Raw genomic sequence first — 13,217 nt, 5'->3', positions numbered from 1 at the left:
TTAGTGGGTTCGAAGTGCAATTGCGCAAACGTGGAAAGTATATCTGTAATGGCTGACGCCTTACATTTATAGTAGCAATATAACAATGATAAACTACCAAGCGCCCCCAAACCCATGCGCCGTAATGCTAGACCCACAACGGGGTCAAAAACCACTGAGATCTTCGTGCGACATAAACTAATAGGTCAGCAAGAGCGTGTTGTATGTAATGTCGTTTCATGAAGCCGCAGGGGTCTAGCAAACGTCCCAAGCTATGTAGCTCCAAGCTGCACAACCAGTCCTGCTTTAGGCTAAACATACCTGTTCACCCAGTGTTAAGCAGCCATTGTGTATATCATGTTTAGAACATAATATCTTCCAATTACCAAAAAAAAGACTAAACTACTTAACTACTAGGAGAAGGGAAATGTTCGAAACAAAGACACGGATAAATTATCGCTTTCTTTTCTGCCAAACCGAAATATCCTACTTAGCCAATGCATTACGGTTGGCTCGGAATATCTCCTTGCATAAAACTCGGTAGGACTGGTACCGAGCTTTCCCCATGATACCCACCTTTGAACATGGGTAAGCTAAAGAAAGAATCAAGAAGCTTCAGTAATTGTTAGAAAAGATACCCCACTAGGAGGATACACTCGAGCCAATTGACTAAAACGAAATACTTTAAAGCTAGATATAAACTTGTAATATAAGCCCTTTTTCATTTTCAAGATTCAATTCGATTCCATAGCTCCAACTTTTCCATCCCGTTCCTAGCATACTACAACTCGCAAAATCCAACAATCCTCCTTCAGGCCGCAACAATGCGCTCTACACTCCTCTCCCCCGTCCTCGCACTCCTCCTCTCCACCCCCTTCACATACTCTCTCCAACTAGAGTCGACAACCGAAGGCCGTCTCCCCGCTATGGGCTTTAATTCCTGGAATTGTTTCAACGAACACATCAACGAAGAAAAGTTCTTAACCGCAGCACAACAACTCGTCGACTTGGGATTGAAAGACTTGGGATACACATACGTCAATATCGATGGTAAGATTCATAAATATAATTATCATACATAGGAATTTCTAGTCTATTCCGCCTAGCTATAGAGAAATATAAGTTAATTGTCGTGGCGCTTTGGTTTCAAAATATAGACGGGTGGTCAGACAAAGACCTCTGGCGAGACCCAGAGACAAAACGGATCATCGTCGACACCAAGAAATTCCCGGATGGTATCTCGGGATTGGCAGATAAGGTCCATGAACTAGGCTTAAAGCTAGGAATATACTCCGATAGAGGGACAAAAACATGTGCTAGCTACCCCGGGAGCATGGATTGTAAGTATCTTGGTCGACTACGAACCGATATATTGAATTATTTCTAATATACCGAAGACGAAGAAATCGATGCAAAGACATTTGCAGATTGGGGCGTCGATTGTAAGTTTTAATCATCATCCCATACCACTCGGGTAATAAACATAAGGATACCTACCTAACATATTTTTCGGAAAGATCTCAAATATGACAACTGGTAGGACCTCATAGAAGATGATGCCGATATTAAGGTTCTAACACCAAAGAAAGCTTCATCCCCGACGAAGAAGAAGACGAATACCCCTGGGCTCCCGAATGGTGGAACACTACCCATGAGTATGTACACTGCATCTGCATTTATCAGAAAAATGATATTTCGTACTGATGTATATCTCCACATTAGTGGCAACAAAATCCACGCCCCAGAATCCTACGACTTCTCAACCTCCCGTTCCGCCCAACGTTACCGCGCCATGCGTGATGCCCTAAAAAGGCAAGATAGGATAATACAATTCGGAATGTGTAATTGGGGTCACGCACACGTTGAAAAATGGGGCAATGAGACAGCGCAGAGTTGGAGGATGTGAGTAGACCAGTCCCTAGAGGCTATACAGTGGAAGCTTGTGCTAACTATTGAATCGAATGAACAGTTGGGGTGACATATTACCCCGTAAGTCATTCTTCACCCCATGAAACGGGTTATATGTAAAAGATCTCACTCATAGGCATAAATCCACAGAATGGACCGGTCACAAAGACCACATAGCCTGGGGCGTCAGTAAGTCACCCCGAGACCTGAACCAGATACCCGTTTATATAGACCCAAACTAACGCCTCCCAGTGCCAATCCTAAACCACGCCCTCTTCCACCTCTCCCAGACCAACTTCTGGGGCCACGCGGACATGGATATGCTAGAAGTCGGCAACGGCCTTACACCCGCCGAAGACCGCTCCCATTTCGCTCTCTGGGCTATTCTAAAATCCCCTCTGTTAATTGGTACCCCGCTGGATAAAGTATCCCCAGAGACGCTGGCGGTATTTAAAAATAAAGAATTGATCGCATTTAACCAAGATGAAAGTTTTGGAATTCCGGCTTGGCCGTATAAGTGGGGTGTCAATGCGGATTGGACTTGGTAAAAAAACACCGCCAACTGCAGTAAGGAATACATACTGACCTCACTTACGATAAATAGGAACCAAACTCACCCTGCAGAATACTACTCCGGAAACTCCACCGCAGGTCTACACGTCTTCATGCTAAACACTCTGGAGAAAACGGTTACAAAAACCGCAGTATTCGATGAAGTTCCTGGCTTGGACTCCACAAAGAAATATATCGTCCACGACATGTGGAGCGGTGAAGACATCGTAAGCTAAGCCTCCCTAATCATGAAGTTGAGAGGATGAAAAGATAAATTTACACTTTTACTAAACTAAATATCTACGCATGTACAGGGTATCTACGAAAAAGAATTTTCAATCCCAGTAGAAAGCCACGACATCGCTGCATTACGGTTCAACGAGGCCTCCGAAGGCGCCGAGGAAGCATTGAAGGTACAGGGTAAGGGAAAAAGAACACACCATGCCGGAAGAGCAACCGACGAACTTTGAAATGAACAAGCCTTTACTAATCATACGCAAGGCTCGAGGGGCAAAAATCTCCAACAACCGTTATAAGCGGTCAAAAAGTTTATACTTCTAGCGTCTGAATTCATTTGAATACATAAGAATACCATAGATCTTAACTGCGAAATTCACACCCCCCAGCTAGATAGTATGATAAAGGTGAACTACTTAATCAACCTCTAGGAGCTCGTACTTCTCTCCCTTCTTTTCAAGCAAAGCCTCAACTCTCTCCATAACACCGAGAACCTTCTCTTCGTCCAACCGCTTACCAACGATCTGCACACCAACTGGCAGCCCAACCATCTTCTTCGCGTCGTAGTGAACATAAGCCCCCCTTGCGATCTTATTCAACTTCTTGATATTGAAAGTAGCTGGTAATGCGTCCTTAGTTGCATCAACCTTTGTAACTGGGAGTACACCAGCAGTGTAATCCAACTATCCCAACATTAAACCATTAGTTATAAAGCATCCTTTGAAGAGATTCAAAAATATCGAAAGGGCCCACTCACCAGATTAAACAAAAACGTATAACCACAGCTCGCAACAGCTGTTGCCATTCCATCCTCTGGTACCGCCGGTGTAGCATTCGGCACCGTCAGTAACATATCGATCCCCAAGTCATTAAACATCTTGTGCCATCTATATCTATACGCCTCCCGGTGACTAACAAGCTTCCACTGCTCCACTGTAGTCTGCTCCCTCCAGTGTGTGTCCACGAGTCCAGCCCATAACTCATCACCCTGGATATACCTAACCCACCAGACATAAAACTTCTTAATCAACCAAGGCATCTTAAACCACTTGGACAGATTCGCCACTCCGGCATCATTGTATTCAAAGTAAGAAGTAAAGAAGGACTCATAAGTCTTTCCTCCATCGTTGTTAAGCAAGATACTCGCCAACTTGAGCCCCTCGTATGGACTAGGAACATCCTTAAGATCCAACTCGATGACTTCCTCGCCGGATTCTCGGAGCACATTCACAACGCTATCGAGCGCTCGTGCACAAGCAGGTGATGGAGTCACAACACCATCATCGCGGAGAACAGCATACTTGAGCTTTCCAGATCGACCGGCTTCGAACTCCTCTTCACGCCACGGGATGGGGTGCGTATGGTGATCGTAATTCCAAGGTTTCATATCCAAATAACTACGCCAAAAGTATATCAAATCCTCATTCGTACGGGCCATCGGGGAGTACACAGCCAGAACACCCTCTTGGCCTGCCATACTTGTATTCTATCACCCCCTCGAAAAAAAAGGTATTAGTTCCCACCACCGCTTCTAGGTGTATTCAACACAAGATACATATGGGCATTAATACTAACATTCATACTCTTCATAAATCTTCCCGTCGCCGCCCTAACCGTATAGATACCAGCCCAATGCGCCGGCACTCTCACACTTCCTGCAACATCAGTGCCAATTCCAATCCTACTCCCACCGTAGGCCAAGAGTGCGCTTTCACCACCAGTACTACCACCAGGGCTATAATCCTTATTATGAGGATTCGAAGTCCGTCCAAAGACATCATTCGTGCTCTCAAAACTTAACAAAGTGATAGGAACATTAGTCTTAACGTACGGCACGCAACCTGCGTCCTTTAGTAGCCGTGTAAGAGGGGAGTCAATCAGAGCTGGCTTATTAACCAACGAGGAGTAGCCGATACAGTAGTCGAAGCCTTTGATACTGACAGTATCCTTAACGGAGATGGGGACTCCGGCTAGAGGGCCTGTGAATTCTTTGCCTTCGACATATTCTTCCATCTCTTTAATCATGACTTCGGTAAGACAGTTTGTTGCCTCATGGGCTAGAATTGACTTCTTGCCATAGGCTCTGAGGACGTCGATCGGAGCCCATTCTTTATTACGGATATTTGAGGCGAGTGTGCCGATTGGAGTGGAGAGGATGGAACGGTCCTGGGATGTAAGAGGGGTAGAGTAATATGACGGCAAAGAAGCAATCCGATTTGCACGGTCTTGCTGCTTGATTTTGCTACAATTGTTCGCAGATGGTGGGTGTCAGCAAAAGTGTGTTGGACTATGTGGTATCTTGAAAGCTGGCTAGCCTCGCTCGCTCAGGTCCGCAGACATGGGTCTGGATATCTCCAGCCAGCTAGACCGTACAAGGGTCGTGGGCAACCCGAGATAACCCCAATGCGAAGCTGGGAGCCAGATATAACGTACCAGTTCTTTCGATGCTGAAGATACGAGAACATCTTGGGAACGATTCAATGGTGTCGTGTGCGCGAAACCTGTTCAATTGGAACTTGAAAGGAAGAAGCTCAAAGTTTGAGCTTAAGTTAAGTTTAGCGGCGAGGTGTTCGCTATTTAAAGGCCCCACATCCATGGCACCCGGAGGGAGGAAGTGGGATGGGCGAAGGATGCCGACGGCTATCGTCGACTGGCGCTTGGAACCGACGGTAACAATCCATCGAATCCAAAACGAGTATCGTTAGGCCCCACATATTACCATCTGTGGATTAGTAAAACGTGGAGAACAACAATCTAATTTAATATGTATTATCGGGCTTCTCCTGGCTAGAACTCGAGCGGATGTATGTACAATATACCTGGAAATCATGTATCAAAAAACAGAGAATAAAAAGAAATATGCCAGCATCCAGTAATCATGTATTCATACAGTTTCAGAAGCGAATTCGGGGAGGAAAAACGGAGACTATTAAGAAATAATAAGAAAACACGGGCAGCGCAATGCAGCATGCTTTTGTGAAAGACCAAATACAACGTGCTACCGACGAGAAAAGAGACGCAAAAGAACCATCGAATAAACGCCAAAATGCAAGAGAATGGGCTTCAGTTTCGGGAGATAAAACGGCGAGAAAGAAGGAAAAAGGGAAAAAGAAAAGGAAATATGTATGATGAAAGAAGTCCTATATTAAAAAAGACAATGTATTCCGGAAAGGAAGTTATGAAAAAGTCGTATACGCGTCGCTTCCGGTCTTCCCTTAGCTCTCATCTCTGTCTTTTGCTAGTTATATTCTTCAAAACGTTCCTTTCCTCCCATGCTCATCCACAACCTCTGCTCGGCTCTCTGTCCCGAACACCCTCTCGTTTGTACTTGTCATGCTCACTTTATACCGATTCACCGTCCCCAAGCTCGCCGGCCGGCTGCTACTCGCATCATCATCGGCCGCGATCATAGCAGGCGTTATAAGCATAGAACTACTAGTCGAGTAGTTGCTATTCGCATCTTCTAGATTTCCAACTTCAGATGCTTCCCCTCCCAAAGCCGATGGGCCCTGGCTTGCCCTCGTGAATGGCAATCTGTGAGTAGAGCTTGTTGATCGGTTTTCGTGCAAGGGTGGATCGTATAGTTGTGAATGGACCCGTTCTGGTGTTTGTGGTAAGGAATGGTACAGAGGTGTAGGGATCAAATGGGCAGATTGCCTCTTAGACGACTTCCTAGGCACTCGGGGCTTCACACTCTTTGCACTCTTCCTGCTATTCACCCTTGACTGCATCGCAAACGCATCCCCCGTTTGGATTTCTGGCAATTGAGGCGGCAAGGGTGATAGTTGTGATGTAGGCCTTGGCGTCCCGACCCCATCGTCGTCCGAGAAATCGGAGTCTGTAGTATCTTCTTCGCTGGAAGATGTATCATCAGCCCCTCTAGATTGCATTCCAACATCTCTAGCTGGTTCTTGAGATATTGACTGCCGCGCTTTCCCAGCCGCAGTTCCAACTCTCACATCCTCATCGCCATCATCGCCCTCAATCGCCGACCTCATCGGCGGCGGTGCTCTCGCAGACCGCACGACTTGGAATCCCTTCTCCTTATTCTTCCCCTTTGTCCACCTTGAGAATTTATTCAGCCATCCGGTAGCACTCGCTACTGTACTTGTTGGATCTGCTGGCCCAGTCCTCAGCCTTCTCGAAGGTTGTGCCGAAAGTGCAGGCCCTCGAACTCCATAATAAAAGTCCGATTCTCGCTGTGAATAATCCTGCATCTTTCCAGATCCCATGGAGTCCGTATGTTGCGGCGCAGGAACGGCCATAAGTGCTGGGTTCGAGTAACCAAATCTAGTGTTTTCATCCATATCATTCAACTGAATGTTCGAAGACCCTTCTGGTGCCTCCCGTGTCGTATAGTCCGCAGGCCCGTTATATTTAAAGCTCGACGGGCCAGCAGCGTCCCAATCCCCACCACCACCCATAGAGCCAGACGTGCTATTATTCCGCGGTTTGTTCTTCCGAGGTTGTCGGTAGTAGGGGCCCTCATTCGGTCGTCCGTTGGAGTCTAAATTCGCAAGCGCATTTCCAAGTCCGGGTTGCTGAGGCAGGCGAGGGGAGCTACCGTTGATGCTCTGCATCGCTGACTGCGGATTTACATTCTCAAAGTACGATTGACCGCTGAAGTGCCGAGGCGTTGCTGGCCCAAAACTTGTGCTCCCGCTGTTTGTATGGTGGTGGCCTCTGCCCTGGGAGGATGTCTCTTGGATTGGGCTTGCGTATTCTGTACTAGGAGTCTGCGCGAAAACTGCTTGTTGAGCCGGGACATTGCCTTGGCCAAGCAAGATAGCAGAGCTACCAGAGATCGACCCTCCGTGACGAGATCCTGTCATCAGGCTTGGTTTCCTCTCCTCGTTCATATTAGAACCACCCCCTAGATATCCTGTTAGTTCGGGGCTATGTCCGCCAGGGCGATTCGAACGCCTCGCAAGCTGTCTTGAACCAAAGACCTAATCACCGGGCGTCATTAGCACTCAAATAAACAATAATACTGACAGCACTCATCTAAATACCTTAGACAATCCACCTCTCTGGGCACCGTCCCTGCCCTCTCCTGCTCCCGCGATTCTCGCTGCAACTTCCGCTAGTGTTTGCAGAGCATTCATAAAAAACCCAAACACTAAAACCACCCCATGCAATATCAAGATTACATATCCAATCCACCCTCTCACAGCGTCATCAACCTCAAGGCTTGGTACAAAGGCTACTTGGAATAGTACTGAAATCAGCCGGCTCATGCTAAAGCAACTGTGGTAGATATTCATTGAAGTCTTCGATGAGTAAGGTCGGAAGGCATTCAGGGTTAGTATCTGAACAATCTCGCAACTAGCGAGTAATGTTAACTGTGCAATCCCAGATGGTTGAAGGAATCCGAAAGATGCCCCTCGAATAAGACTGATTCCCAGATATACGATACAATATAGAGTTGCCGCTTCATCGTAAGTATTGTAGAGTGGTCCGTAGAAAAGTAGAGTTGGAAGGTCGTCATATAGTGGAGACCGAGGTTTATAGGTGCTGATCCTTCTCACGAGAAAGGCGGCCGCCACAACCACCGCAGCAAACACAATTCCAGAAACGATATCCACAGACAAAGGGCTGCTTCCCGATAAGATAAGCTGGTAGGCGCTGAGGGATAATATAGGCAGTAAGAGATAGTTGTACACCACCCTAACCAAAAGCCCTCCAAGAAAGGGAATATTCTTGGCTCGTAGGTCGCCACTCTCATGCAGCTTAATCCGTTTCATGACCCATCTGGCGGTAGCGATGATCACCACGAATAAAACAGTAGCACCGATAATTCCAGAAAAGATAACCATAAACCCAGCCCATGCATCCGACGGATCACCCTGCCCGACTAGCTGCGTAAGCCGACCCAAACCATGCCGGTGACTCGTAAAATATATATTATCCACCGGATTCTGTGTCGATTCCTGGCTCACCAACGAAAAGTTGAACATCAAAACCGACCATGCCGCATTTGCTACCACGGGCTGATAGAATCCCGGGTAGTTTAGTGACAGCGCACCCGTAAGAACCACAAATTGTAGATATTGTAAACAGTCCGCAAACCCGGGTGTTATCAATCGCAACATGTCCAAGTCCCTCCGATAATTACTGCTCCATTGAAAAATATCCTTTGTTCCGTTCCAGGGGTTGAATATCGCGGCGACTATAGTAGCAATGCCGGTCATAATGACGATACCAAGAGGGATGAAAGTTAAGAGGTCGGAAATAGCGCTGCCGAGAGTAGGGGTGATAGATGCTTCGACACAACCAATACTGATTCTTTCATTGTCGGCTGGGATAATACGATAGGTGTTTATGAGGGAGCTAAAGGCGTATGAACTAGAGAGGTTGCGAGTAGTGATGAAACCTGGAAGTTGTTGAAAATCGGAGCCGCTGTGTCAAAAGGTTTATTAGCATCGGAGATCGTGGATTTTAATGGATCGGCGACGGGAAGCCTACGCATCGGGTTTAGGAAATACATCGCAGGTTGTTCCTTCGGTAAGTGATTTGCAGAAGGCGACATTTTCGACCAGAGGGGTATACGACAGGACATTGATCTTTTGCCGTAATGTCGCTACATCCAACAGTTAGCGATTTAACGTCGGAGTGAACAATAAAAAAAATGAAGATTAATTAACATACTCAGAGCATTTTGCCTTTCGTCGAAATCCTTAATAACTTGACCTGGACCTGTGAGGTTTCCGTGAACCTCAATTGTCAATGGATACCCATCTGCCTCGTCTCCAAACTTCGCATCGACACTAAAGGGTCGAAAATGTGGAGCGCCGGGGGGGCCAGTTCGGAGACAATCCCGGAAGGGGACTTGGATGGCATTTGAAATGCCTGCCAAACCAACAAATAGCAACAGGTGAACTGTAATGAGCTCCATGGGTATAAAATTTGAGATTTCGAACCGCCGCCGCTTCATGTTAGATGATAATATGTGTATGGTGGCAAAGGGTTGTCCTTTGCTAGAGATAGAGGCAGATATGAGAGAGATTTAGGATGAGTCCGGCCAACAAGCTAAGAATGAACGGCGTTAGAGGAAGAACAATTATTTTTTGATAAAAAAAAAGTCGAAAGTATTAAAGAAACAAGACAGAATCGATCAGTTAAGCAGCGGCAGCTATCATTTTGGAACGGAGGCTATGAAGTTCGTCTCATCACTGGATATCGATTCTGCCACTAGATCGGTATCAGGTGGGATAAATGTCGAGATGGGTGTGTTTTGTTCTGGAAGAAGGTCGAACAAACAAGTTCCCAGGGTGGTCTGCGAACGACCGCCTCGTCTGACGTAGGAGTTAGGGGTCCAGACAACCGATATATTCGGGACTCGAACGGTTGTAGATGAAAGAATACGGTGAAGAGAGAAATTAGGAGGTTGGAAAAGAATTATATCGAAGGAAACAACCAAGCGGATTATCGATAAGTTGTTGATGGATTAACTGGCAGGCATTCGCTCGTGTTTCGACGGGACTGGCTGGGCATAGTCATTAATATTATTTATTATAACTGAGTAGCGAAGAAAAAGTTGACGAGAAGCGCACGAAAATGGCAACGGCAAGACAGAAATAAATGGCAGCAGCGACAAGAGAAAAGCCTCGAGAGACCGGGATCAGGATGTCGAAGAGAGTGGGTGTATGGGATGTGAGGATAGGTATTATTGGAAATCAATCCCCTTTGCACATTGCTCGCTCGACTAAACTACCAATTGGCAACTGGCAATGATTGGAAGTGCAAGTGCAGGTGCGAGATGATTGTAAGTGCAACCGCTGTGCGGCTGGTATGGGATTTATGTAACCGTACAGGAACACCCGTCGCTAAGCAATTTGCATCCTGTATTTTCCTCTCTGTGTATGGTCTGTCTCTCAAGGTTGAACCCTCTCTCTCTCTCTCACAACCAAAAGCGACCAAAGCAGGGAATCGTTCAGCGGTGATGGTGGGCGTGGTGGGGGCCCCTTCACGCCTAAAGGTTCGAATTGGGAACCTCGCTAGTGGAAATCGCAGACCTTTGGAGTCTATCTGTATCGTCTTGTGTACGGATTCACGGGGACCACGGGAAGCATAAAGATGCAATCAGGGGTGCGATCAATCGACTAGTAGTGATGGTGATGACGACGCATACGATGGGTGTATGATGATGATGATGATGGTGAGGCAGGAGGTGGTGGTGATGGTGATGATGGATGGTGGGTGGTGATGGTGGATTGCTTACCTTTCCAGACCGCCCGTCACTGGAACCACAGAATGGATGACCGGGCCAAGATGCAAAGCCAATTTGGGTAAGCGAGCTTGTTCAAGATCTCTTTCTTCCAATGCTGCCGAGTCCCGAGTAAACTGTCCGATTCGACCAACAATGTAGTGAATTCGATGATGAAGATTCAGAACGAAGAGAAAACTAATTACTGAACGTAAAACCTCGTCTCCCAGAAAAATTTAAATTAAATTTATGACGGTTAACATCTTCATGGATTCTAGAAAATAAAAATCCTCAAGACTCGAAGAAAAAAAGAAAAAAGAACAAAAAATAAAAAGAAAGAAAGAAAGAAAAAGGGGATTAAACCAAAGCGTGCAGTTGGGGTTGCAATCGCGCCGGTGTTTTTGCATGGCCTGCAGGAGGGGAACCCACCAGCGAAAGTGGCTATGCCCGTCGCTATCAGGAACATAAATCCCGACCAGTTTCAGCCCGTTTTTGTCGAGACTTCTCTTGCTCGCTCTCCACTCGCTCTTCCAAAGAGCCGCGCGGATGCGGTCCTGGTCAATTTCTCATATAAGTAATTAATTAGCTATCACCGTCATTTCGATATCATCAATCTGCTTCAAACTTTTTTTTTTGAAGAAATACCGAGAGTTCGAAATGAACTCAGAGTATTCGAGCGAGAGGTTATTAATGGTATTATCGTTACCGATGGACAACTGGATGGTCACAATACCCATGTCCACACGACAGAGACATGGAAGCTGCACGTTTCGCTTGTTATAAATAGCATCCTCACCATGGCCATATGGTACCAAACAGAAGGAGAGGAGGGGAAGAGGAAAGGAAGAAAAGGAAGAGGGAAAAAAAAAGTTTCATTGAACCACTGACGTTATCACAGGACTCTTTGCATTCCACTGTTTCTATTTCTTCCTCGATGATGTCCCTCCAGGTTGGACAGATCTAGCCGGTCTAGGAGAGATTTCCAGTTCCATCACACCCATTACACCGAGATTTGCAATATTGGTATTGCACATATATCTAGCTAATATCGATGTTCAGCACTTGGACTAGTTTCTTGAAACATGTTTGTAAACATACCCACTTGTCGCAAAAAAGTCCATTCGGGGGAGGTTGCATTCTTGAGTCGGACGATTCGCCTTATCCTAGCCACTAGCCACTTCGTAGACTAGTCCCATGAAGAACTAAGTCTATATTTAAACTCCTTTCCCGTCAATTTTTATTCTTAAAAGTGCAGAAAGTCAGGTACTTTAGGTAGGTAGGTAGGTGTATGAATATGTACCGGACGTACCAAGGATTAACAGATGTCAGACTTCGGCCGGGTGTCCCCCAAAGTTTCCCAATACTATGACTACTAAGATATCCATATACCGAGATGATGCATGTCTTATTGTTTCTAGCGTCTCGTATTTCGTTCCTTCGTGTGCATGTAGGTCCCTCTTACGGATTTTAATTCCGTTCCCTTCAAGTCCCTCCATTTAGAATCAGCACGAAAAGTAAGACCATTAACCATGCCATTGTAATTGCAGAGAGTATATTCACCTACGATTCATTATCCATTATCCCCAGTTTGCAGACAACCTTTTTGACCTGCTCGAAGTCCCTATTTGAATCTAACCAAACCGCTCCCAACAAAGCCTCTACAGCCGAAGCCGAGGTCACCCTGCCTATCTGTCCACCTTGAAGATGTAAATAAGCTTGCTCTGGTGCTACAAGAATTTCGCTCGTAATCCCTAATTGATCTGCGCATTCTTGTAGCCTTCGATTGGTTACATTATCTTTAAGAAGTACATCCGCGATCCCTAGGGACGTTAGATATCAGCAATACTCTTGATTTGGAACATCCTAGTATCCGCAGTTTACTATATATACGCAACTTACCTCTGGTCTGCTGGGTTCCATACCACTGATCAATTTGTACCAGACCCAGAACTTTATCTCCCAATGAAGCCAACCGTCTGTGGCCATCTCCTTTACCAGAGACGAGTCGCGCGTGACCAGTCGATTCGAGGGCCTCCTCTACGAGGGTGTTGGATTTGAAGACATAGCCGATAGCATTTTGGATCTTTTGTATATTGACGACCTTTGCCATCTTCGAATAAATCAATAGATACTACTTTATAAGTCGCTATTTGAAGTCGATAAAGGTAATAACTAATAGGGTAGCTGTAAGAGTTGTTAGTTATGGCGAACTTGATGGTATATTTTAGAACTACTCACCCAGATAGCTATATCGAGATACACTAGGTGGATTAAGTCTTGTCTCGTCGCCAGACTCCTCAACTGTGATTAAGTCTGTATCTAGCTATCCAAGGAA

General features: G+C 46.0%; 5 protein-coding genes across 5 annotated transcripts; 1 reads left to right on the top strand and 4 right to left on the bottom strand.

Annotated features, from left to right (window-relative positions):
- Positions 1 to 803: 803 nt before the first annotated feature.
- Positions 804 to 2,909, top strand: AOL_s00193g104 (uncharacterized protein; the record flags this gene model as incomplete). Its single annotated transcript, XM_011128715.1, has 11 exons — positions 804 to 1,029; positions 1,137 to 1,319; positions 1,377 to 1,421; positions 1,497 to 1,515; positions 1,569 to 1,634; positions 1,702 to 1,881; positions 1,949 to 1,968; positions 2,038 to 2,076; positions 2,140 to 2,431; positions 2,492 to 2,666; positions 2,754 to 2,909. 11 exons carry the CDS (start codon positions 804 to 806, stop codon positions 2,907 to 2,909), a joined length of 1,401 nt encoding a protein of 466 aa, XP_011127017.1.
- A 183-nt stretch (positions 2,910 to 3,092) lies between these two features.
- AOL_s00193g103 (uncharacterized protein) lies at positions 3,093 to 4,153 on the bottom strand (the record flags this gene model as incomplete). Its single annotated transcript, XM_011128714.1, has 2 exons — positions 3,093 to 3,359; positions 3,434 to 4,153. 2 exons carry the CDS (start codon positions 4,151 to 4,153, stop codon positions 3,093 to 3,095), a joined length of 987 nt encoding a protein of 328 aa, XP_011127016.1.
- Positions 4,154 to 4,188: 35 nt separating this feature from the next.
- Positions 4,189 to 5,141, bottom strand: AOL_s00193g102 (uncharacterized protein; the record flags this gene model as incomplete). The annotated part of the gene is made up of 2 exons (XM_011128713.1): positions 4,189 to 4,918; positions 5,110 to 5,141. The coding sequence occupies 2 exons, from the start codon at positions 5,139 to 5,141 to the stop codon at positions 4,189 to 4,191; spliced, it is 762 nt and encodes a 253-aa protein (XP_011127015.1).
- A 786-nt stretch (positions 5,142 to 5,927) lies between these two features.
- Positions 5,928 to 9,571, bottom strand: AOL_s00193g101 (uncharacterized protein; the record flags this gene model as incomplete). Its single annotated transcript, XM_011128712.1, has 4 exons — positions 5,928 to 7,625; positions 7,689 to 9,075; positions 9,142 to 9,256; positions 9,325 to 9,571. The coding sequence occupies 4 exons, from the start codon at positions 9,569 to 9,571 to the stop codon at positions 5,928 to 5,930; spliced, it is 3,447 nt and encodes a 1,148-aa protein (XP_011127014.1).
- Positions 9,572 to 12,442: 2,871 nt separating this feature from the next.
- Positions 12,443 to 12,992, bottom strand: AOL_s00193g100 (uncharacterized protein; the record flags this gene model as incomplete). Its single annotated transcript, XM_011128711.1, has 2 exons — positions 12,443 to 12,702; positions 12,782 to 12,992. The coding sequence occupies 2 exons, from the start codon at positions 12,990 to 12,992 to the stop codon at positions 12,443 to 12,445; spliced, it is 471 nt and encodes a 156-aa protein (XP_011127013.1).
- Positions 12,993 to 13,217: the final 225 nt, after the last annotated feature.

The sequence above is a fragment of the Orbilia oligospora genome (genome assembly GCF_000225545.1).
Source record: "Orbilia oligospora ATCC 24927 unplaced genomic scaffold scaffold00193, whole genome shotgun sequence".
NCBI lineage: Eukaryota > Fungi > Ascomycota > Orbiliomycetes > Orbiliales > Orbiliaceae > Orbilia > Orbilia oligospora.
The sequence above is the reverse complement of the archived record's forward strand: the minus strand, read 5'-3'. Positions and strand labels throughout refer to the sequence as shown.